Genomic DNA, 27,175 nt, shown 5'->3' on the forward strand with positions numbered 1-27,175 from the left:
TGTCTCCTGTCCCGTAGCGGTGGAGAACGAGCAGCTCCACGGCGCCCCCTGCCTGCCCAACGAGCTGCTGCTGGGGCTGTTCCACAGCAGCCTGCAGCACGAGCTCAGCGACAGAGAAGTCCCGTTAGCCGGAGGAGACCACGGCGCCTTCATGAGGCACGTCCTGCAGCGGGAGAGGGACGGCCACGCCCCCTTCTGCCCGCCGGCCCCCACAGGTGTGTGTGTGTGTGTGTGTGTGTGTGTGCCTGGTGTTCCCTGTGTTTAGTCCATCTTCCTCCTCCTCTTCCTCGTGTAATCTCCTCCTCTTCCTCATGTAATCTCCTCCTCTTCCTCATGTAATCTCCTCCTCTTCCTCCTCCTCTTCCTCCTGTAATCTCCTCCTCTTCCTCGTGTAATCTCCTCCTCTTCCTCGTGTAATCTCCTCCTCTTCCTCCTCCTCCTCTTCCTCCTCCTCTTCCTCGTGTAATCTCCTCCTCTTCCTCGTGTAATCTCCTCCTCTTCCTCGTGTAATCTCCTCCTCTTCCTCATGTAATCTCCTCTTCCTCGTGTAATCTCCTCCTCTTCCTCGTGTAATCTCCTCCTCTTCCTCATGTAATCTCCTCTTCATCGTGTAATCTCCTCCTCTTCCTCGTGTAATCTCCTCCTCTTCCTCATGTAATCTCCTCTTCCTCGTGTAATCTCCTCCTCTTCCTCCTGTAATCTCCTCTTCCTCGTGTAATCTCCTCCTCTTCCTCGTGTAATCTCCTCCTCTTCCTCGTGTAATCTCCTCCTCTTCCTCGTGTAATCTCCTCCTCTTCCTCCTCCTCTTCCTCCTGTAATCTCCTCCTCTTCCTCGTGTAATCTCCTCCTCTTCCTCGTGTAATCTCCTCCTCTTCCTCGTGTAATCTTCTCCTCTTCTTCATGTAATCTCCTCCTCTTCCTCTTCATCCTGTAATCTCCTCCCCTTCCTCGTGTAATCTCCTCCTCTTCCTCCTGTAATCTCCTCCTCTTCCTCCTGTAATCTCCTCCTCTTCCTCGTGTAATCTCCTCCTCTTCCTCGTGTAATCTCCTCCTCTTCCTAGTGTAATCTCCTCTTCCTCCTCTTCCTCGTGTAATCGCCTCCTCTTCCTCATGTAATCTCCTCCTCTTCCTCGTGTAATCTCCTCCTCTTCCTCGTGTAATCTCCTCTTCCTCCTCTTCCTCGTGTAATCGCCTCCTCTTCCTCATGTAATCTCCTCCTCTTCCTTGTGTAATCGCCTCCTCTTCCTCATGTAATCTCCTCCTCTTCCTCCTCCTCTTCATCCTGTAATCTCCTCCCCTTACTCGTGTAATCTCATCTCCTCCTCTTCCTCGTGTAATCTCCTCCTCTTCGTGTAATCTCCTCCTCTTCCTCCTCCTCTTCCTCCTGTAATCTCCTCCTCTTCCTCGTGTAATCTCCTCCTCTTAGTCATGTAATCTCCTCCTCTTCCTCATGTAATCTCCTCCTCTTCCTCCTCCTCTTCCTCATGTAATCTCCTCCCCTTCCTTGTGTAATCTACTCCTCTTCCTCGTGTAATCTCCTCCTCTTCTTCGTGTAATCTCCTCCTCCTTCTTCGTGTAATCTCCTCCTCCTTCTCGTGTAATCTCCTCCTCTTCCTCGTGTAATCTCCTCCTCTTCCTCGTGTAATCTCCTCCTCTTCCTCATGTAATCTCCTCCCCTTCCTCGTGTAATCTACTCCTCTTCCTCGTGTAATCTCCTCCCCTTCTTCGTGTAATCTCCTCCTCCTTCTCGTGTAATCTCCTCCTCTTCCTCGTGTAATCTCCTCCTCTTCTTCATGTAATCTCCTCTTCCTCCTCTTCCTCGTGTAATCTCCTCCTCTTCCTCGTGTAATCTCCTCTTTTTCCTCGTGTAATCTCCTCCTCTTCATCCTGTAATCTCCTCCTCTTCCTCGTGTAATCTCCTCCTCTTCTTCGTGTAATCTCCTCTTCTTCCTCTTCCTCGTGTAATCTCCTCCTCTTCTTCGTGTAATCTCCTCTTCTTCCTCTTCTTCGTGTAATCTCCTCTTCTTCCTCTTCCTCGTGTAATCTCCTCCTCTTCCTCATGTAATCTCCTCCTCTTCCTCCTCCTCTTCATCCTGTAATCTCCTCCTCTTCCTCATGTAATCTCCTCCTCTTCTTCATGTAATCTCCTCTTCCTCCTCTTCCTCGTGTAATCTCCTCCTCTTCCTCGTGTAATCTGCTCCTCTTCCTCGTGTAATCTCCTCTTCTTCCTCGTGTAATCTCCTCTTCATCCTGTAATCTCCTCCTCTTCCTCGTGTAATCTCCTCCTCTTCTTCGTGTAATCTCCTCTTCCTCCTCTTCCTCGTGTAATCTCCTCCTCTTCCTTGTGTAATCTCCTCCTCTTCTTCGTGTAATCTCCTCTTCCTCCTCTTCCTCGTGTAATCTGCTCCTCTTCCTCGTGTAATCTCCTCTTCTTCCTCGTGTAATCTCCTCCTCTTCATCCTGTAATCTCCTCCTCTTCCTTGTGTAATCTCCTCCTCTTCTTCGTGTAATCTCCTCTTCTTCCTCTTCTTCGTGTAATCTCCTCTTCTTCCTCTTCCTCGTGTAATCTCCTCCTCTTCCTCATGTAATCTCCTCCTCTTCCTCCTCCTCTTCATCCTGTAATCTCCTCCTCTTCCTCGTGTAATCTCCTCCTCTTCTTCATGTAATCTCCTCTTCCTCCTCTTCCTCGTGTAATCTCCTCCTCTTCCTCGTGTAATCTGCTCCTCTTCCTCGTGTAATCTCCTCTTCTTCCTCGTGTAATCTCCTCCTCTTCATCCTGTAATCTCCTCCTCTTCCTCGTGTAATCTCCTCCTCTTCTTCGTGTAATCTCCTCTTCCTCCTCTTCCTCGTGTAATCTCCTCCTCTTCCTCGTGTAATCTCCTCCTCTTCTTCGTGTAATCTCCTCTTCCTCCTCTTCCTCGTGTAATCTGCTCCTCTTCCTCGTGTAATCTCCTCTTCTTCCTCGTGTAATCTCCTCCTCTTCATCCTGTAATCTCCTCCTCTTCCTCGTGTAATCTCCTCCTCTTCTTCGTGTAATCTCCTCTTCTTCCTCTTCTTCGTGTAATCTCCTCCTCTTCCTCATGTAATCTCCTCCTCTTCCTCCTCCTCTTCATCCTGTAATCTCCTCCTCTTCCTCGTGTAATCTCCTCTTCTTCCTCTTCCTCGTGTAATCTCCTCCTCTTCCTCATGTAATCTCCTCCTCTTCCTCCTCCTCTTCATCCTGTAATCTCCTCCTCTTCCTCGTGTAATCTCCTCTTCCTCCTCTTCCTCGTGTAATCTCCTCCTCTTCTTCGTGTAATCTCCTCCTCTTCTTCATGTAATCTCCTCTTCCTCCTCTTCCTCGTGTAATCTCCTCCTCTTCTTCATGTAATCTCCTCTTCCTCCTCTTCCTCGTGTAATCTCCTCCTCTTCTTCATGTAATCTCCTCTTCCTCCTCTTCCTCGTGTAATCTCCTCCTCTTCCTCATGTAATCTCCTCCTCTTCATGTAATCTCCTCTTCCTCCTCTTCCTCGTGTAATCTCCTCCTCTTCTTCATGTAATCTCCTCTTCCTCCTCTTCCTCGTGTAATCTCCTCCTCTTCCTCATGTAATCTCCTCCTCTTCCTCCTCCTCTTCATCCTGTAATCTCCTCCTCTTCCTCGTGTAATCTCCTCCTCTTCCTCGTGTAATCTCCTCCTCTTCCTCGTGTAATCTCCTCCTCTTCTTCGTGTAATCTCCTCTTCCTCCTCTTCCTCGTGTAATCTGCTCCTCTTCCTCCTGCCAGAGTGTGTGAAGCCGGCTGACCTCCTGACGTCGTTCCTCACCGGCAGCAGCAAAGAGGTGATGGGTTCTTCCAGCACGCTGCAGGTAACCATGGTAACACCTTCAGGAAGCGACCAACACACACACCCTTCACTGTTATGTTGCTACACCTTCTACCCAATGTGGCCTGCAGGGTGGGACAGGAGCTCATGTTGAGTAATGGAACACCTTAAAAAGAGAGGCGTTCCATTTACATGAGCATGACAACGTAGATCTGATTCAAACCAGAAGTCTAGAAGCGTGTTCTCTTCCTGCTCGTAACAACATGGAGGAAGAGCACTTCCTCTTCTTCAACTTCCAAAGCCGTGCAGCTCATTCCCAAACATCCACACTGCCTCAAACAGCACGTGACCATCCGTCCTTTAGTCATCTTATTGAGCTCTCTCGTCCTTATTTGCATATTTGGTACTCATTCACGTCACGTTACTTAAATATTGTAATACTTTGTTGCATTTTTTTAAAGGTAATTAGCAATTGTATCGGATTACATTTTCAAAGTAACTTTACTCTGTAAATGTAATCCTGTATTAAATGGATCTTTTGGCGGAAATGGAACATAATATTCAGAATTCTCCTCCCTGCCCTGCAGTGCGTCCTCACAGGTGCAGTAATGTTGTGAGTGTGTGTTCTCAGAGCTTCAGCAACGTGGACCTGGTGGACGAGGATCTGGAGAGGAGGAGCGGCTCCACGCCGCAGTGGAGGTGCTACGCCAAGTCCGTCAGCGCCCAGCAGATCGTCCTCACCTTCCTCCCTGCGTCCTTCACCGGTACGCCGGCCCCGGTGAACGCAGCAGGACGAGCTTTTACGCCTGAGTTTCCGTGGTTAATTCGCTTTTACGCGGCGGAAAGACCAATAACAGGTCATCAAGCAGCTAAAGACAGCGCTTAGCTAAAGACAGCGCTTAGCTAAAGACGGCGCTTAGCTAAAGACAGCGCTTAGCTAAAGACAGCGCTTAGCTAAAGACAGCGCTTCGCTAACGGCGAGTTGGCCTTCCCTTCTCAAAGTGGACGAGCCGGTAGAGCGAACAACAGACGACCTCACCTCTGGCCTCTTCTCTAATTTACTCGTGGGACTAATTCTTAACTCGTTTGGTGTGACCGCAGCATGAGGTTAGGAACACATTCTGAGCAGTTGGGTTTTCTGCGTTTTGTTTTGCAGACGTTCTGATGCTGGTGGCGTCGGGGATGGAGGCGGAGCCTCGGGGGAGCGTCAGCGCGCAGGAGGACGACACCCTGACCCCCAGCAACAAATCCCAGGCCGACTCCCCGTCCGGCTCCAACGGCGGACCGGAGAGGTCCGAGTCCACGCTCTCCCCGTCAGAGGACCGGGACAGCCGGGTGTCGGAGACCGAGACCGGGACCCCGGGCTCAGGTCGGTCTTCAACGATTCCCCATTTCATGGCTCAAGTTAAGCTTCGCCACACTAACTGAGGTTTTACACGCTGACGTTTCAGAAGTGGGAGGAGTCCAGTTCTCTGAGCCGCAGAAGGCAGATGTCCACATCAGCTTCAGCAGGCCGCTGTCCCAGCAGAGCCAGTTGAAGTGTCCGGTCTACGTCTACAACTGCTCCCTGGAGCAGCTGAAGGAGCAGCTGGTCCACCCCGGCTGCAGCCGCCAGCCCAGGGACGTCTTCTTCAGGTACGGTGCTCCCTGCAGGAAGACGTGAGACGGTGGGTCATGAGGACCTCACATGCTCTCCATGGTCCCTCCACTGTTTAGAACTTCTACAGCTAATTCCTAAATCACAAGTGAGACGGTGAACAGATGCGATCACTGCATTCGGCGTTGGCGCCGCTCTCATCAGTCATGAACATGTTGTACTCACCGAGGTCCTTCTGGAGGTCTGGACCACAGGGTCACCCTGACCTGAGAACGTGTGAACGGTCCAGGGCTGCGGTTCCAAACTTCCCATACCGGTGGCGCGTTGCCGTGGCGACTGTTGTCACTCTTCAGCAGGCAGAAACATTTCATATTCACAGCTTTAGCTTCAAGTGCAGCGGATGGAGCTACTTATGTGTCAGGGGTACAAAGTTCAGTCATGGTTTCACGTTGATAAAAGTACACGGCCGAACTGCATGCTGGGTCGTCATGCATGATGATAAGTGGCCGAGCTTTACCCAGCATGCAGTTCGCTGGTGTAATTTTATAAATGTGAAACCATGACTGATTTCTTCATCATATCCTGGTTTCACGAGCTGGAGTTCTGTGGCGTGGAAAGACCGTGTCCAGGTTCCAGGTTGTCTTATTAGATTAGAGTCTGTACAGAAAAGAGTGAGACTCCTCTGCAGGCCACGGTCACAAACCTAAACACTGCCATGTCAGGGAGGTTTCTCATGTAAAACACACTACTGTGGATAAACCACTGGTTTGTCTGCAACCTTCAGAAATCCCTTCGGTGAGTACAATATCATCATAACCCATAGCCATGAGGAGCAAAGTAACCAGGAATAACCGCTCCCCCACCACCGTGCTGTTGCCGGTCCGTTGTTAACATGTGTGTCTCCGTGGAAACAGAGCTCAGGAGGCTGAGGCCTGGGAGACGGGCCAGCAGATGAAGTTCAGGTAGCTCCGCCTCCTCCCGCTGCTCTGTCTCTGTGAGCAGGAAGTGCTGCTCCTCCTCACGCTGTGCTTCCTCCTCAGGCTTGTGTCGCCACACACACAGACACACACTCGCACACACACACGCACTCACATGCACGCACACACACGCACGCACTCTCGTACACACACACAAGCACACACTCACACACACTCTCACGCACATGCATGCACGCACACACTCACACGCGCATACACACTCTCTCACACACACTCACACACTCTCACACACACACACACACTCTCGCACGCACTCACACACACACACACACTCTCACACACACTCACACACACACACACACACACACACTCTCACTCACACACTCACACACACACACACTCACACACACTCACACGCACACACACACACACTCACACACACACTCACACACACACACACACTCACACGCACACACTCACACACACTCACACACACACACACTCACACACACACTCACACACACACACACACTCTCACTCACACGCACACACTCACACTCACACGCACACACTCACACGCACACACACACACACTCACACACACACTCTCACTCACACGCACACACTCACACTCACACGCACACACTCACACGCACACACTCACACACTCACACACACACACACACTCTCACTCACACGCACACACTCACACTCACACGCACACACTCACACGCACACACACACACACACTCACACACACACTCACACACACACACACACTCTCACTCACACGCACACACTCACACTCACACGCACACACTCACACGCACACACACACACACACTCACACACACACTCACACACACACACACACTCTCACTCACACGCACACACTCGCACACACACACTCACACTCACACGCACACACTCACACGCACACACTCACACACACTCACACACACACACACTCACACACACACACACACACTCACACGCACACACACACACACACACACTCACACACACTCTCACTCACACACTCTTTAGACGGTGTTTAGGATTTGGTGATAGCCGTGTGTCCTTTTCAAGACTGCAGTAACGTTAGCCGCCAAGATCAGAATGGTGGTGACATCCAGACCATAATACTACCGCTTTAGAGCACCAACGGTCAGACGGAGGTGTCGGTCCCACGCTGTCACTCTCTGAATCACGTTACCACAGTTGCACACGCGTGTCAGAGCTGCGGTGGCCTGCAGGTGACGTAACACCTGAACGCCTCCTGAGCCGGTGTTGGGTTTGTCCGCTCTGGGCTCCTGTAGAAACATGGAGGACATGAAGGACTCATGCTAAGCTAACGGGTAATAACTGTGCTTAGTTTCAGGTGATTATACACTCATGAAAACATAAATGAAGTTTAGAGCAGTGATGTTCAACCAGTGAGTCGTGAGAGATCCTCAGGCAATATAGTGGCTGGCCTAGTCATGAAATGCTCTTCCATGCCAGCAGGTAGATTTTTAATTGTAGAAAATGTGCCGTGGCTAAAAAAGGTTGAAAAACACTGAACTAGATGTTTTTAAAAGAGGAGACACATTCTGTCTTCTTGTTTCCTTTGGAGATGGAGTATGAGGACTGACCCCACAGAGCAGAGCTTAAGACGGGATGGAGCCCGACAACGTGGGACACGCTGTCTCGTCAACACAATACAATACAACACAACACAACACAATACAATACAACACAATACAATACAATACAACACAATACAATACAATACAATACAACGCAATACAACACAATACAATACAACACAATACAATACAATACAACGCAATACAACACAATACAATACAATACAACACAATACAATACAACACAATACAACACAATACAATACAACACAATACAATACAACACAATACAATACAACACAATACAATACAATACAACACAATACAACACAATACAACACAACACAATACAATACAATACAATACAACGCAATACAATACAATACAACACAACACAATACAATACAATACAATACAATACAACACAACACAATACAACACAATACAATACAACACAACACAATACAACGCAATACAATACAACACAACACAACACAATACAATACAACACAACACAATACAATACAATACAACGCAATACAACACAACACAATACAATACAACACAATACAATACAACACAATACAATACAACGCAATACAACACAACACAACACAATACAATACAATACAACACAACACAATACAACACAATACAATACAACACAACACAATACAATACAATACAACGCAATACAACACAACACAATACAATACAACACAATACAATACAACACAATACAATACAACGCAATACAACACAACACAACACAATACAATACAATACAACACAACACAATACAACACAATACAATACAACACAACACAATACAATACAATACAACGCAATACAACACAATACAATACAACACAATACAATACAACGCAATACAACACAACACAACACAATACAACACAACACAATACAACACAACACAATACAACACAATACAATACAATACAACACAATACAATACAACACAACACAATACAACACAACACAACACAACACAATACAACACAACACAATACAACACAACACAATACAACACAATACAATACAATACAACACAATACAATACAACACAACACAATACAACACAACACAATACAATACAACACAATACAATACAACACAACACAATACAATACAATACAACACAATACAATACAATACAACACAATACAATACAACACAATACAACGCAATACAATACAATACAACGCAATACAACACAACACAATACAATACAATACAACACAATACAATACAACACAATACAATACAACGCAATACAACACAACACAACACAATACAATACAACACAACACAATACAATACAACACAACACAACACAATACAATACAACACAATACAATAGAACACAATACAATACAACACAATACAATACAACGCAACACAATACAATACAATACAACGCAACACAATACAATACAACACAACACAATACAACACAATACAATACAACACAATACAATACAATACAACACAATACAATACAACACAATACAATACAACACAATACAATACAATACAACACAATACAATACAACGCAATACAACACAATACAACACAATACAATACAACACAATACAACACAACGCAATACAACACAACGCAATACAACACAACGCAATACAACACAATACAACACAACACAATACAATACAATACAATACAACGCAACACAACACAATACAACACAACACAACACAATACAATACAACACAATACAACGCAATACAACACAATACAATACAACACAATACAATACAATACAACACAATACAATACAATACAACACAATACAACGCAATACAACACAACACAACACAGTACAATACAATACAACGCAATACAACACAATACAACGCAATACAACACAACACAACACAATACAATACAACACAATACAATACAACACAACACAATACAATACAACGCAATACAACACAATACAACACAACACAATACAACGCAATACAACACAATACAATACAACACAATACAATACAATACAATACAACACAATACAATACAACACAATATAATACAACGCAATACAACACAACACAACACAATTCAATACAACACAATACAACGCAATACAACACAATACAATACAACGCAATACAACACAACACAACACAATACAATACAACACAATACAATACAACGCAATACAACGCAATACAACACAACACAATACAATACAACACAATGCAATACAATACAACGCAATACAATACAATACAACACAATACAATACAACGCAACACAACACAACACAATACAACACAATACAATACAATACAACGCAATACAACACAACACAACACAATACAACGCAATACAACACAATACAACACAACACAATACAATACAACACAACACAATACAATAGAACACAATACAATACAATAGAACACAATACAATACAACACAATACAACGCAATACAATACAATGCAACACAATACAATACAACACAACACAACACAATACAACGCAATACAATACAATACAACACAATACAATACAATACAACACAATACAATACAACACAATACAATACAACGCAATACAACACAACACAATACAATACAATACAACACAATACAATACAACACAACGCAATACAACACAACACAATACAACACAACACAATACAACACAACACAACACAATACAATACAACGCAATACAACACAATACAACACAACACAACACAACACAATACAACACAACACAACACAATACAATACAACACAATACAACGCAATACAACACAATACAATACAACACAATACAATGCAATACAACACAATACAATACAACACAATACAATACAACGCAATACAACACAACACAACACAATACAATACAATACAACGCAATACAACGCAATACAACACAACACAACACAATACAATACAATACAACACAACACAACACAATACAATACAATACAACACAATACAATACAATACAATACAACACAATACAATACAATACAATACAACACAATACAACGCAATACAACACAATACAATACAACACAATACAATACAATACAATACAACACAATACAATACAATACAATACAATACAATACAACACAATACAATACAATACAACACAATACAACACAACACAATACAATACAATACAACACAACACAATACAATACAACACAACACAATACAATACAATACAATACAACACAATACAATACAACACAACACAACACAATACAATACAACACAACACAATACAACACTCCCCCTTCAAAGAACTCGCCGTCTTTCTCACAGCCTTTTATTTTGAGACGACTAAAAGTAAAAATGATTTTCAAGCAAATCTACAAAAAAATCGTGATAAAAGTCACACACAGTTTCGCAGCAGCTTGCAGGTGAGTGTTTGTCGCAGCAGCCTCGCTGTTCCAGGACCGATACCTGTTGGTGGTCTTTGTCTTTACAGCTGTCCCATGTGTCTTCCTCCTGGTCTTTGTCTTTACAGCTGTCCCATGTGTCTTCCTCCTGGTCTTTGTCTTTACAGCTGTCCCATGTGTTTTCCTCCTGGTCTTTGTCTCTTACAGCTGTCCCATGTGTTTTCCTCCTGGTCTTTGTCTCTTACAGCTGTCCCATGTGTTTTCCTCCTGGTCTTTGTCTTTACAGCTGTCCCATGTGTTTTCCTCCTGGTCTTTGTCTCTTACAGCTGTCCCATGTGTTTTCCTCCTGGTCTTTGTCTTTACAGCTGTCCCATGTGTTTTCCTCCTGGTCTTTGTCTTTACAGCTGTCCCATGTGTCTTCCTCCTGGTCTTTGTCTTTACAGCTGTCCCATGTGTTTTCCTCCTGGTCTTTGTCTTTACAGCTGTCCCATGTGTTTTCCTCCTGGTCTTTGTCTTTACAGCTGTCCCATGTGTCTTCCTCCTGGTCTTTGTCTTTACAGCTGTCCCATGTGTTTTCCTCCTGGTCTTTGTCTTTACAGCTGTCCCATGTGTCTTCCTCCTGGTCTTTGTCTTTACAGCTGTCCCATGTGTTTTCCTCCTGGTCTTTGTCTCTTACAGCTGTCCCATGTGTTTTCCTCCTGGTCTTTGTCTCTTACAGCTGTCCCATGTGTTTTCCTCCTGGTCTTTGTCTTTACAGCTGTCCCATGTGTTTTCCTCCTGGTCTTTGTCTCTTACAGCTGTCCCATGTGTTTTCCTCCTGGTCTTTGTCTTTACAGCTGTCCCATGTGTTTTCCTCCTGGTCTTTGTCTTTACAGCTGTCCCATGTGTCTTCCTCCTGGTCTTTGTCTTTACAGCTGTCCCATGTGTTTTCCTCCTGGTCTTTGTCTTTACAGCTGTCCCATGTGTTTTCCTCCTGGTCTTTGTCTTTACAGCTGTCCCATGTGTTTTCCTCCTGGTCTTTGTCTCTTACAGCTGTCCCATGTGTTTTCCTCCTGGTCTTTGTCTTTACAGCTGTCCCATGTGTTTTCCTCCTGCTCTTTGTCTTTACAGCTGTCCCATGTGTTTTCCTCCTGCTGGTCTCGGTCTTTAAGCGCATGCTGCAGGTTCAGCTTCCTGGCTCCTTGGACTCTGCTTCCTGTAGTTGGGCGGTCGGGGCTAAAGCTATCCAGAATGCTTCTGCAACACGGCACTGTTCGCGTGTCTCTTTCCACACGCGTGTTCTGAGCATTAAACATACTGTGTCGCTCAGTGTGCTTCCCGTGTGCCTGTTCCTCTGCAGGTCTGTGTCCCAGGACCGCAGCAGTCCGTCCCCCTGGCCCGACCTGCTGGCTCAGCCTCACAAGCACACGGAGCTGGCCAACTACTGCAGCCTGCTGCAGGAGCACTACCAGCAGAGCTACGTCCGAGGTGAGGAGGTGTCTTTAGTCATGTTACTGCTGCAGGAGCACTACCAGCAGAGCTACGTCCGAGGTGAGGAGGTGTCTTTAGTCATGTTACCACTCTGCAGGAGCACTACCAGCAGAGCTACGTCCGAGGTGAGGCCTCTGCTGCTTCATGAGCTGTGACACGAGCAGCTTCCTGAGGAAGAAGCTCTTCTTTAGAGCATTACGGAGAAAGGAAATCTCAAGCAGCTGAAATGCCGGACAGAAACATTCACAGTGTCGCCAAGACTTCTAAACTATTTCCCACCGCGTCTCAGTCTGATAATAAGATCAACTTGTTCGATCCCAAATAAATCTTCATGATCAAATCATAGATAAACTTTATCTCATTAATAATCATACAGGCAGAATGTCCATGGCTGCATTGAGAACCATGTCGCCATACGGATATGTAAAGATTATAATACATAACATATAGATAGATAGATAGATACTTTATTCATCCCCAAAGGGAAATGTGTTCAATATGTAAATGCATCATGAATGAATAATATAACTTCATCTACACTACATAGTTCATACAAAAAGAGTAAGAACAACATATAAAGCAACGATAGGAGGCCTGCAATAAGAGGAGCTTGAAGATGAAAGACCTTTACACAGTAAAGGTCTTTACAGTTTACTGTGTGTTTTGTCTCAAGACGAGTGTTGGGAGACGATGGGTCTGTAACCGTAACGGAATAGATTCAATGGATCATTTACGCTCTACTATCACATGTGTATCATTAACATGTCAGTGTGTATATATATATATATATATATATATATGTATATATATATATATATATATATATATATATATATATATATATATATATATATATATATATATATATATATATATATATATGTATTTGTTTTGTTTTGTTTCCAAAAATGTTCTGTTTGTTTGTTTTTGTTTGCTTTGTGTTTACATTTTTGTTTTGTTCTGTTTGTCTCTGTCTCTTGTCCTCAATGTAAAGCGTCTTTGTGTACTTAGAAAAGCTTATAAAAGATTTAATTCTTATTATATAATTCTATATGTCTACATCTCTCCCTGGTCTGTGCCTCAGGCGTGTTCCGCAGCCTGCAGCAGTCCTACAGCGTCGGCTCGCAGGACGTCCTGGTGGCCATGGACTACTGCGAGGAGTCCCTGCAGGAGATGGACGTCAGCGCCTTCCTGCAGACGCTCTGTGGACACATCCGGGTCTTCAGGGAGCAGGCCGGGGAGCCGGCGCGGGGCGGCGGTCCGAAACCCCCGAGGAGCCCGGCCACCTTCACCATCGGCGAGCTGGAGGAGGAGCGAGCAGACGGCCGGGCCGTGGCCTCCTCCTCCAGGTGTGTACTGACCGTTGTGCTGGAGCCAGCCGGTGCAGCGTGAGTGAGTAACACGTGTTTAATGTGCTTCCTGCTGCAGCGTCGACATGGAGGATGCCGCTGAACCTGAACCCAGAGGGAAGTCTCCTCTGATGCCGGATGAGCCCCAGACCCCCGAGTTCCCTCTGCTGCTGCTTCAAACGCAGCCCAGGTGTGAGGCGTATCCAGACCTGCAGGCCATCATACAGGTGCGTCTGAGGCGTCGCTGCATGTGGGAGAGGAGGCGGCAGTGACGACGTCCTACCTCATTTAATAAGATAACGTTCATCACTCATTATTCCACAGGATAAGTTCATGGGCATCATGTCCCAGTATTTCAAAACGGTGCCCTCCAACCCGCACTACTTCTTCTACTGCCCGCCTTCATGCAAGAGAGAGGTGAGTCGGCCCGTCGTGTTCTGCTTTGTTTTCATATCTCATCACCCTGTGAAGCCCAATTCATCAAATAATATTCAGAAAATTCTGATTTTTTTTTTTAGGTTGTTTATTGGACCTTTAGTCTAAAATATATGTATATATATATATATATATATATATATATATATATATATATATGGTATACAGTGTTGGGGGTAACGAGTTACAAAGTAACGGATTACAGTAATGTAATTACTATTATAGGTGATGAAGTAAAGTAACGCATTACACTCAACATATTGTAACTGCACTACTTTACTAGACCTCAGTAACGCGCGTTCCTGCGTTACTCAAGACATTTGTACCAGTCGGAAAAGTTCTCTTTTAGTGGCGTGTGAGTCACACGACACTTCCTGATGAACAGTCTGTCACAGGTACGTCCCAAGTCTCTACCCCGCATCCCCGCTTCCCTCAACCAAGAGAAGACGCGAGGAAACATGTTTTAATAGACATGAGACGTCCTTTCCTCTGAAGCGTCACGTGAAGCAACGTCGGTTTCTGATGACTGACCGACTGACAGCGGATCACATCTGATCACATCGGATCACATCTGATCAGCTGTCAGTCGCTTTAACAGCTGACGGAGTTTTGTCCGGAGAGTTTTTAGCGAACATTCCAATAAAAATGCACTTAAAATAGTTGATTTAATGTGTTAAACTACTACTTACATTAATAAAGACACAGTTATCATGATGTCAGAGTGGAGATGTTTTCTCTGTCGTCTGTTACTGTTTAATAATCTGCATTGAGTATTTATATACTGTGATGTGTCCTGCTTATATGCGCAGGATCCATTTCTACTGGCGGAATGAGTCTGATTGTGACATCATTGTAAAATAAACCTTAATATAAATATAGTTTCTCTTCATTACGTGTAAAAAGTGTTTCCTCTCTCCAGCTCTCTGATTTTAATGACATACATAATACAAGTTATTGAGGGAAACAACAGATACAATCTTAGAAGACAGTAGTTTGTGGTCCTTTTGTGGTTCAAACCTACAATGAACATATTTTAACCAGATGGTGAATAATTTAACAGATTTAATATAAAACTTGAGTTTAATCTGTGATCGTCTTCCCTCTAGTATGAAACTCCAGCGATCAGTCCGCTCAGCTGCAGCGTCCATCACCAAAAGTACCATTTATGTTTCTATCTTTCTTAAACCACTACAATGATTCCTATAACAAGCTGGTTTTGTTCTTAGGAGTCGGCCCCCATTTGGTTTAGTGGGGTCTCATGTTTCCCAAAGCCTGTTTTAATGTGTTGTGCTGTTTGACCTGAATGTCCCCACCATACACAGCCTCTTGGATCCTGTTGTTTGTGGATTCTAAAGTGAGGCATATTTCTTTGGTCAGACAGTGTGAACAGGGTTAATGTTCCTTCAAGTTAATGGCTGAGTTTTATTTGCCATTTAGTTTTACATGTTTACAATACACTATGTGGAAAGGCTAAGAGATGCCCTTTATTGAACATAAAGTGATGAAAGGGCCGTGATGTTTGTCCATGTATCTTTGCGGTTAATTTGGACATTTGCTTAAAGAAAAGGAAAGTAAAGTAACTAGTAGTGAAGTTACTTTTCAAATGCAGTAACTAGTAAAGTAATCTAGTTACAATTTTCAGAAGTAACAGTAACTCGTAACTAGTTACTTTTTCTGAGTAACTACCCCAACACTGATGGTATATGTTTTGGTATATCATGCATACCAACAATGTTTATTTTAGAAACAATTACAAATGATGTTCATTGCTTTTGGAACATCTCAGTTGTTTCGTGGTTATTTTTCCCAAACAGGAAACTTTTTACAACCTTTTAGTTCTGATTGTGGTCGGCAAAAAAACAGTTTCTGTCCTTGTTCAAAAATATGGACATTTCAACACTACCTTTTAGCCATCTAAAAGTAAACAACAAACGACTGATCGTTTACTCTGAATTTCTGTTTTTAATTAGGCAATATAACAAAAGATTCTGATAGCCAAGGATTTTGTATTTTAAAGTCTGTGAAACTCATGTATAATCAAATATGATAGAAACGGCGCTACAGGGTGAACATGAACCTCAGAGATAAAGGAATGGTACACGGTGCTGGATTAATCAGCTCCATGTGTATTCATCATTTGAGACGCTGTAACATGACTGATGGCTCTGAAAGAGAAAGGCCTGCCACTGGGTGACCCTTTGCCCTGGGCGTGTCTCCTCAGGAGGACTCAGAGGACGAGGACATGGAGACGAGGCTCAGTGAGGATCTGCTGTCAGAGGCTGAGCCGGCGACTGAGGACGGTGAGGATCAAATGTTACCCTGAGTACCTCCAACTCAACACCAATTAAGATAGGTTAAGTTAAGGGAGGTTAAACTAGGTTAAGTTAAGCTGGCTCCTCCATCAGTGTGAATGTTAGTTAATCCTGATGGACAGGTGGTACCTTCATGGTAGCTCCTCCCATCAGTGTGAATGTTAGTTAATCCTGATGGACAGGTGGTACCTTCATGGTAGCTCCTCCCATTTATGAATGTTAGCTAGTCCTGATGGACAGGTGGTTCCTTCATGGTAGCTCCTCCCATCAGTGTGAATGTTAGTTAGTCCTGATGGACAGGTGGTTCCTTCATGGTAGCTCCTCCATCAGTGTTTGAATGGGTGTAAATGGGTGAATGATGACAAGTAGTGTTAAAGACTATACTAGAAATATTTAAAAAAGATATACATGTACAGTCCATTTACCGTTGAAATGATAATGTGTTCATTTCTTTTTCATGTAGAAAACCTGTCCGGCTGCTGCATCATGACGGAGAGCGACACCGACTTGGTGGTGGAGTACGAGGAGCAGGGCGGCGCCGGGCAGCACGCCGAGGGCGACGACCAGTCCCTGTCGGACTCCAACACGGTTTACCAGGACCAGGACTCCTTCAGCATCCTGGACGGGGACTCCCTGCTGGAGCCCGAGGGCCCGCAGCCGGACATGCCGCCGCTGTTCGTCCACGTCACCTGCTCCCTCAACACCAAGAGCTGCCACGGCTCCATGCCCATGCAGACGCTGCCCACCTGCCTCGGTGAGGACGACTGGTCCCAGACGGTCTTTACCATGTTCAGCAGTTAAAGCCTTCTGAGCCCCAGAGCCCCAAACATGGGGGCTAAGAGCCGTCTGCGCCTCTTGTTCCCCGTGATCCAGTAGTCGTCTGAACCACAAATTAATACTTGTGTTATTTTATATGATTTTTTTCAGAATTTAAAAAAAGAAATCCCTTTTACACCATATTTTGATCATCATTTTGATCATAACTATGAACATCCAGCATGATATGAGCCAGATTCCCCAAAATGCCTCCTCGAGCGGTCCCAGAGTTTTTCAAACTCTTTGTTCAGGACCTTAACAACCTGCATACTAATAAGACACCTTTTTGGAAAGATTAGGACCTCAAGAATCGGAATCTACAACAACAATCCCAATAAAACAAAGCATTGGCATGTTAGGAAGGAGTTTCATTCAAAAGACTGTGTCGTTCGGTTAAAAAATTGAAAGATTACTTATTTTATGCCAAAACATTGCCAGTCAGGCATGCTGGGTATTGACATGTTCATCAGCTTCCGCATGTGCTGTGTGACGCGGTTTTAGAAATGTGGGCGGACCAGGCCTCAGGACTCATAGATGTGCAACGAAAAACAAATAACAAACATACTAATAGGGGGTTTATTTATTTATTAGTTGCCGCGGCAAGTTTACGTAAGTACTTAAACTTAACGGTTACTTTACTTTTATTTAAACAATATGTCTCTTCTCACAAAGGTTACAGTATTGTAGCAATTTAAATGAAGTTAAACAACCCTGTGGTTGCGGAGATAATTAAGTTTCCGTTTTTAAAAACAAGATTATTTTTTCTTTGCGAAAATGAGGTGTTGGGTGGCTTTGGGTTCTGTGGTGGTGTTGGTTCTTACTCCAGCTGTGTGTTGGTGTTGGTTCTTACTCCAGCAGTGTGTTGGTGTTGGTTCTTACTCCAGCTGTGTGGTGGTGTTGGTTCTTACTCCAGCAGTGTGTTGGTGTTGGTTCTTACTCCAGCAGTGTGTTGGTGTTGGTTCTTACTCCAGCTGTGTGGTGGTGTTGGTTCTTACTCCAGCTGTGTGGTGGTGTTGGTTCTTACTCCAGCTGTGTGGTGGTGTTGGTTCTTACTCCAGCTGTGTGGTGGTGTTGGTTCTTACTCCAGCTGTGTGGTTGTGTTGGTTCTTAATCCAGCTGTGTGGTTATGTTGGTTCTTACTCCAGCTGTGTGGTTGTGTTGGTGTTGGTTCTTACTCCAGCAGTGTGTTGGTGTTGGTTCTTACTCCAGCTGTGTGGTTGTGTTGGTTCTTAATCCAGCTGTGTGGTTATGTTGGTTCTTACTCCAGCTGTGTGGTTGTGTTGGTGTTGGTTCTTACTCCAGCAGTGTGTTGGTGTTGGTTCTTACTCCAGCTGTGTGGTTGTGTTGGTGTTGGTTCTTACTCCAGCAGGGTGTTGGTGTTGGTTCTTACTCCAGCTGTGTGGTTGTGTTGGTTCTTACTCCAGCAGTGTGTTGGTTCTTACTCCAGCAGTGTGTTGGTGTTGGTTCTTACTCCAGCTGCGGTTGGTGTTGGTTCTTACTCCAGCAGTGTGTTGGTGTTGGTTCTTACTCCAGCAGTGTGTTGGTGTTTACTCCAGCAGTGTGTTGGCGTTGGTTCTTACTCCAGCAGTGTGTTGGTGTTGGTTCTTACTCCAGCAGTGTGTTGGTGTTTACTCCAGCAGTGTGTTGGTGTTGGTTCTTGCTCCAGCAGTGTGATGGTGTTGGTTCTTACTCCAGCAGTGTGTTGGTGTTGGTTCTTGCTCCAGCTGTGTGGTTGTGTTGGTTCTTACTCCAGCAGTGTGTTGGTTCTTACTCCAGCAGTGTGTTGGTGTTGGTTCTTACTCCAGCTGCGGTTGGTGTTGGTTCTTACTCCAGCAGTGTGTTGGTGTTGGTTCTTACTCCAGCAGTGTGTTGGTGTTTACTCCAGCAGTGTGTTGGCGTTGGTTCTTACTCCAGCAGTGTGTTGGTGTTGGTTCTTACTCCAGCAGTGTGTTGGTGTTTACTCCAGCAGTGTGTTGGTGTTGGTTCTTACTCCAGCTGTGTGTTGGTGTTGGTTCTTACTCCAGCAGTGTGTTGGTGTTGGTTCTTACTCCAGCTGTGTGTTGGTGTTGGTTCTTACTCCAGCAGTGTGTTGGTGTTGGTTCTTACTCCAGCTGTGTGTTGGTGTTGGTTCTTACTCCAGCAGTGTGTTGGTGTTGGTTCTTACTCCAGCAGTGTGTTGGTGTTGGTTCTTACTCCAGCAGTGTGTTGGTGTTTACTCCAGTAGTGTGTTGGTGTTGGTTCTTACTCCAGCAGTGTGTTGGTGTTTACTCCAGCAGTGTGTTGGTGTTGGTTCTTACTCCAGCAGTGTGTTGGTGTTTACTCCAGCAGTGTGTTGGTGTTGGTTCTTACTCCAGCAGTGTGTTGGTGTTGGTTCTTACTCCAGCAGTGTGTTGGTGTTGGTTCTTACTCCAGCTGTGTGTTGGTGTTGGTGTTTACTCCAGCAGTGTGTTGGTGTTGGTTCTTACTCCAGCAGTGTGTTGGTGTTGGTTCTTGCTCCAGCAGTGTGTTGGTGTTGGTTCTTACTCCAGCAGTGTGTTGGTGTTGGTTCTTACTCCAGCAGTGTGTTGGTGTTGGTTCTTACTCCAGCAGTGTGTTGGTGTTGGTTCTTACTCCAGCAGTGTGTTGGTGTTGGTTCTTACTCCAGCAGTGTGTTGGTGTTGGTTTTTACTCCAGCTGTGTGTTGGTGTTGGTGTTTACTCCAGCAGTGTGTTGGTGTTGGTGTTTACTCCAGCAGTGTGTTGGTGTTGGTGTTTACTCCAGCAGTGTGTTGGTGTTTACTCCAGTAGTGTGTTGGTGTTTACTCCAGCAGTGTGTTGGTGTTTACTCCAGCAGTGTGTTGGTGTTTACTCCAGCAGTGTGTTGGTGTTTACTCCAGTAGTGTGTTGGTGTTTACTCCAGTAGTGTGTTGGTGTTTACTCCAGCAGTGTGTTGGTGTTTACTTCCAGCAGTGTTTTGGTGTTGGTTCTTACTCCAGCTGTGTGTTGGTTCTTATTCCAGCTGTGTGCTTGCAGGTGAGATCATTTCCTGCCTGGAGAACGCCGAGGCCTTACAGTCCGTGGATCTGAACGAGCTCTCCGTCACGCTGGATATCTTTGTCCTGACTCTTCCTCTAGAGATCGAAGTCATGGAGGATTTCCATCACAACCGGTGAGTCAAAGAGCAACGAGCCCGCTAGCATCAGCAGCTTCTCAGGAACACACTGCAGTCTAAACCACACAGTGCACCAACATGCATGGTGGAGATCACTGAGGCCACACACATGTGAACGTATTTCCTGTCTCATTAAAGCGTTGCAATGAGGATTTATTTTATAACACGCTGTGAAGATGCTGACCAATCAAATCAAAGCAGACTGGTCTTTTGCAAGAGGGGATCTTAAAGAGACAGGCACTAAAACGGGGCGTTTCAGACAGGTCGAATACAGTTTTAAGAATTCTAGTATGAACCTGACAACGAGGATAACATGTCCTCCTGACATTGGTTTGTCAGCATATTGCGTCATTCCTAAGCGGCTGTAATACGCTGTAACTAAACTCCTCCCTCTGTGTGATTAAACTCCTCCCTCTGTGTGATTAACTCCTCCCTCTGTGTGATTAACTCCTCCCTCTGTGTGATTAACTCCTCCCTCTGTGTGATTAAACTCCTCCCTCTGTGTGATTAAACTCCTCCCTCTGTGTGATTAAACTCCTCCCTCTGTGTGATTAACTCCTCCCTCTGTGTGATTAAACTCCTCCCTCTGTGTGCAGGTACACCTCAGAGAGCAGTGTGTCCTTGAATCGCTCACCTGGACAGCCCTCCTCCTACCGCTCTGACGAGGAGCTGATGGCGGTGCTGGACGGTCTGAGGGGAGCCGGTGCTGACGGGTGAGTGTGTTCTACATCTCTCTGTTCTCTCTGTTCTCTGGTGAGTGTGTTCTACATCTCTCTGTTCTCTCTGTTCTCTGGTGAGTGTGTTCTACATCTCTCTGTTCTCTCTGTTCTCTGGTGAGTGTGTTCTACATCTCTCTGTTCTCTGGTGAGTGTGTTCTACATCTCTCTGTTCTCTGGTGAGTGTGTTCTACATCTCTCTGTTCTCTCTGTTCTCTGGTGTGTGTTCCTGACCCTCGTGTCTGGTTCTCCTACAGGGTCTCCAGTGATCCCTTATCCAAACTCCCACTTCCTCACAAGTTAGCCATTCTGGCCACGATGGACGAGGTGAGTCTCTGTCTTGTAAATGTGAGCAACACAGCAGCAACACAGCGGCAACACAGCGGCAACACAGCGGCAACACAGCAGCAACACAGCAGCAACACAGCGGCAACACAGCGGCAACACAGCGGCAACACAGCGGCAACACACCAACACAGCGGCAACACAGCAACACAGCAGCAACACAGCAGCAACACAGCAGCAACACAGCAACACAGCGGCAACACAGCAACACAGCAGCAACACAGCGGCAACACAGCGGCAACACAGCGGCAACACAGCGGCAACACAGCGGCAACACACCAACACAGCGGCAATACAGCAGCAACACAGCGGCAACACAGCGGCAACACAGCGGCAACACAGCAGCAACACAGCAACACAGCGGCAACACAGCAACACAGCAGCAACACAGCAACACAGCGGCAACACAGAAACACAGCAGCAACACAGCACAGCCGATGATGGCGTGTATTTACATTGTTAAGCAGCAATCAACTCAAAGTGCTTTACCTAAAACACCTTTACCTAAAACATCTTTACCTAAAACATCTTTACCTAAACATCTTTACCTAAAACACCTTTACCTAAAACACCTTTACCTAAAACACCTTTACCTAAACACCTTTACCTAAACACCTTTACCTAAACACCTTTACCTAAAACACCTTTACCTAAAACACCTTTACCTAAACACCTTTACCTAAACATCTTTACCTAAACATCTTTACCCAAACATCTTTACCTAAACATCTTTACCTAAAACACCTTCACCTAAAACACCTTTACCTAAACATCTTTACCTAAACATCTTTACCTAAACACCTTTACCTAAAACACCTTTACCTAAAACACCTTTACCTAAAACACCTTTACCTAAACACCTTTACCTAAAACACCTTTACCTGAACACCTTTACCTAAACATCTTTACCTAAACATCTTTACCTAAAACACCTTCACCTAAAACACCTTTACCTAAACATCTTTACCTAAAACACCTTCACCTAAAACACCTTTACCTAAACATCTTTACCTAAACATCTTTACCTAAAACACCTTCACCTAAAACACCTTTACCTAAACATCTTTACCTAAACACCTTTACCTAAACACCTTTACCTAAAACACCTTTACCTAAACACCTTTACCTAAACATCTTTACCTAAAACACCTTTACCTAAACACCTTTACCTTAACGCCTTTACCTAAAACGCCTTTACCTAAAACACCTTTACCTAAACATCTTTACCTAAAACACCTTTACCTAAAACACCTTTACCTAAACATCTTTACCTAAACACCTTTACCTAAAACACCTTTACCTAAACATCTTTACCTAAACATCTTTACCTAAAACACCTTTACCTAAACACCTTTACCTAAACACCTTTACCTAAAACACCTTTACCTAAAACACCTTTACCTAAAACACCTTTACCTAAACACCTTTACCTAAAACACCTTTACCTGAACACCTTTACCTAAACATCTTTACCTAAACATCTTTACCTAAAACACCTTCACCTAAAACACCTTTACCTAAACACCTTTGCCTAAACACCTTTACCTAAAACACCTTTACCTAAAACACCTTCACCTAAACACCTTTACCTAAAACACCTTTACCTAAAACACCTTTACCTAAACATCTTTACCTAAACATCTTTACCTAAACCACCTTTACCTAAACACCTTTACCTAAAACACCTTTACCTAAACATCTTTACCTAAACATCTTTACCTAAAACACCTTTACCTAAACACCTTTACCTAAAACACCTTTACCTAAAACACCTTTACCTAAAACACCTTTACCTAAACACCTTTACCTAAACACCTTTACCTAAAACACCTTTACCTAAAACACCTTTACCTAAACACCTTTACCTAAAACACCTTTACCTAAAACACCTTTACCTAAAACACCTTTACCTAAACACCTTTACCTAAACACCTTTACCTAAAACACCTTTACCTAAAACGCCTTTACCTAAAACACCTTTACCTAAACACCTTTACCTAAACACCTTTACCTAAACACCTTTACCTAAAACACCTTTACCTAAACACCTTTACCTAAACATCTTTACCTAAAACACCTTTACCTAAACACCTTTACCTTAACGCCTTTACCTAAAACACCTTTACCTAAACATCTTTACCTAAACATCTTTACCTAAAACACCTTTACCTAAAACACCATTACCTAAAACACCTTTACCTAAACACCTTTACCTAAACACCTTTACCTAAACACCTTTACCTAAAACATCTTTACCTAAAACATCTTTACCTAAACATCTTTACCTAAAACACCTTTACCTAAAACACCTTTACCTAAACATCTTTACCAAAACATCTTTACCTAAAACACCTTTACCAAAACACCTTTACCTAAACACCTTTACCTAAAACACCTTTACCTAAACACCTTTACCTAAACACCTTTACCTAAACATCTTTACCTAAAACACCTTTACCTAAAAGACCTTTACCTAAACATCTTTACCTAAACACCTTTACCTAAAACACCTTTACCTAAACATCTTTACCTAAACATCTTTACCTAAAACACCTTTACCTAAACACCTTTACCTAAACACCTTTACCTAAAACACCTTTACCTAAAACACCTTTACCTAAACACCTTTACCTAAACACCTTTACCTAAAACACCTTTACCTAAAACACCTTTACCTAAACACCTTTACCTAAACACCTTTACCTAAAACACCTTTACCTAAAACACCTTTACCTAAAACACCTTTACCTAAACACCTTTACCTAAAACACCTTTACCTGAACACCTTTACCTAAACACCTTTACCTAAACACCTTTACCTTAACGCCTTTACCTAAAACACCTTTACCTAAACATCTTTACCTAAACATCTTTACCTAAAACACCTTTACCTAAAACACCATTACCTAAAACACCTTTACCTAAACACCTTTACCTAAACACCTTTACCTAAACACCTTTACCTAAAACATCTTTACCTAAAACATCTTTACCTAAACATCTTTACCTAAAACACCTTTACCTAAAACACCTTTACCTAAACATCTTTACCAAAACATCTTTACCTAAAACACCTTTACCAAAACACCTTTACCTAAACACCTTTACCTAAAACACCTTTACCTAAACACCTTTACCTAAACACCTTTACCTAAACATCTTTACCTAAAACACCTTTACCTAAAAGACCTTTACCTAAACATCTTTACCTAAACACCTTTACCTAAAACACCTTTACCTAAACATCTTTACCTAAACATCTTTACCTAAAACACCTTTACCTAAAACACCTTTACCTAAACATCTTTACCTAAACATCTTTACCTAAAACACCTTTACCTAAAACACCTTTACCTAAACACCTTTACCTAAACACCTTTACCTAAAACACCTTTACCTAAACATCACACACACACAGACACACACGCACACACACAGTGACGAGCTGCTCTGGTTCTGTGCAGGTCCGCTGGCTGCTGGAGGACGAGGTCGTGTCCTCTCTGCGTCTCTCTCGGGTCGTCAGCGCCGCCGCGCTGCAGAAGGTGTCCCAACACGTCCTGCGCTCCAGCGGCCGGCCGCACTGCCGCTGCGAGGACGTCCCGCTGCAGTTCGTGTTCGGGCCGGAGCAATCTCTGGAGAGGTTCAGAGAGGCAAGGCACACGCAAACGCACACATTCATTCTTATTCATGTTGTAACGGGACCGGCCCTGACCTGGTCCGGGTTTAGGGGGAGCGCCTACTCCTTACGCCAGCCGTGTAAGGAGGGCCCGTTTTAAAACCATGAGGTTTCCCTCTCAGTTTGCTTTCGATTACAATTTATAGAGACAATGACGGATGTTAAAAACCCCATTCGTTCAGTTTTTCCCCATGGCCGACCTATTTCATTGAGCCACGGTGATCCACCGAACTGTTTCCTCTAACAGGAAAGGAAGATGAACCGTTTTACACACAGTGCAACCCAAACAATTACTTACATTTGTCTGGATCTGGAAACGAGGCAGGATCGTGCTGGATTGTGTTCCCTGGTCAATGGCCCGGTGTTACCTTTTTCGTCTCGAAAAACCTGGAAGGTATCTTATTCCATTAAACGGGAGTCCCCATTGAGTAGAGTTCTACACTCTTATTTGAGAGTATACATTTTATTTCAACAAGAGTTATTATACACACAGTACCATAACTGAGTCTTTTTTTCTGTTTTTTTCAGTTCAGTCAGTTCACCAGTATCACATGTTTAAAAAGCTACAAGAGCAAAAGTCACGTTGTAATTCATCAACCGCTTCTTTTCTGTCTTGGAGGAAATCCCCTCACAATTAGCATAATGCAACGTGATAAAAACTATTTCATTCAAAACAATTAGTTATAATAATTATAATGCATAAAGATAAAATACTACTTTACTCAAACCATTCTAGTTATATTGCATAAAGATAAAATAAAAAAACTTAGAATAAAAAGTACTTAGAAAAGAAAAGTATAGAGAAAGAACTCATATTTGTCATAACCCAATCCTCAACTATGTCCTGCTGTGAATAATCTAATATGAGACGGTTCAATACGTAGACTTGATCATATTTAATAACTCACTAATTGATTCCAGAAGGTTCCACTTTGCCATTTCCAGCTTATTTCAATACTTTTTCCACAGACGTGTTACAATAAAATCCTTCCAGTGCCTTAACGGAGATGTTTCATGTGTATGACACATTAAATCTGCTTATTTTTAAAATATTACGTTCAATTCTTCCTGCACACCGTCTGCTGTGTAAGAGGAGAGTGATCTCTGACGGTTGCCGTCTGACCCGCAGGAGTTCCGCAGGATGTCTTTCTCCGGCTACGTCCTGAACGGAGAGCAGGGCGGCTTCTACTTCCTGTCCCTGAGCAGACTGCACCGGATCCACGCCGCCAAGAGGCTGTCGGAGGCCCCGCAGCACAGCGCCCCGCAGCACAGCGCCCCGCAGCACAGCGCCCCGCAGCACAGCGCCCCCTGCAGCGCCGCCACGCCACCGCAGGACGAGCTGATGGAGAGGGAAGCAGAGGACGGAGAGGTGGGAGCGTGTTTCACTCTGACGGATGTTGAGGGCTGAGGACGCCTCATAGTTAGCTTTCTCTGTCTGATCCTCCACTGTGGACGACAGGAGCCTGAATGCAGCATCTCTGTTCACTGTCAGTCTTAATGTGTGTGATCTGTCCATCAGATGCTTCTAG

At 44.1% G+C, this 27,175-nt stretch overlaps 1 protein-coding gene across 1 annotated transcript in view; it reads left to right on the plus strand.

Annotated features, from left to right (window-relative positions):
- The window catches only part of szt2 (SZT2 subunit of KICSTOR complex), a gene marked incomplete at its 5' end in the record, with an annotated part of 149,193 nt that overhangs the window by 25,985 nt on the left and 96,033 nt on the right, over positions 1 to 27,175 (plus strand). The window contains 17 exons of the mRNA XM_079221464.1: positions 18 to 215; positions 3,763 to 3,845; positions 4,434 to 4,566; positions 4,959 to 5,175; positions 5,213 to 5,437; positions 6,314 to 6,361; positions 12,717 to 12,844; positions 13,932 to 14,196; positions 14,276 to 14,423; positions 14,521 to 14,613; positions 16,853 to 16,931; positions 17,407 to 17,697; positions 20,771 to 20,906; positions 21,506 to 21,622; positions 21,883 to 21,952; positions 25,435 to 25,620; positions 26,776 to 27,015. Of these exons, the coding sequence (XP_079077590.1) occupies positions 18 to 215; positions 3,763 to 3,845; positions 4,434 to 4,566; positions 4,959 to 5,175; positions 5,213 to 5,437; positions 6,314 to 6,361; positions 12,717 to 12,844; positions 13,932 to 14,196; positions 14,276 to 14,423; positions 14,521 to 14,613; positions 16,853 to 16,931; positions 17,407 to 17,697; positions 20,771 to 20,906; positions 21,506 to 21,622; positions 21,883 to 21,952; positions 25,435 to 25,620; positions 26,776 to 27,015 (2,657 nt within the window). The remainder of the gene's footprint in view (positions 1 to 17; positions 216 to 3,762; positions 3,846 to 4,433; positions 4,567 to 4,958; positions 5,176 to 5,212; positions 5,438 to 6,313; positions 6,362 to 12,716; positions 12,845 to 13,931; positions 14,197 to 14,275; positions 14,424 to 14,520; positions 14,614 to 16,852; positions 16,932 to 17,406; positions 17,698 to 20,770; positions 20,907 to 21,505; positions 21,623 to 21,882; positions 21,953 to 25,434; positions 25,621 to 26,775; positions 27,016 to 27,175) is intronic.

This window comes from Taurulus bubalis (genome assembly GCF_910589615.1).
Source record: "Taurulus bubalis genome assembly, chromosome: 7".
Lineage (NCBI taxonomy): Eukaryota > Metazoa > Chordata > Actinopteri > Perciformes > Cottidae > Taurulus > Taurulus bubalis.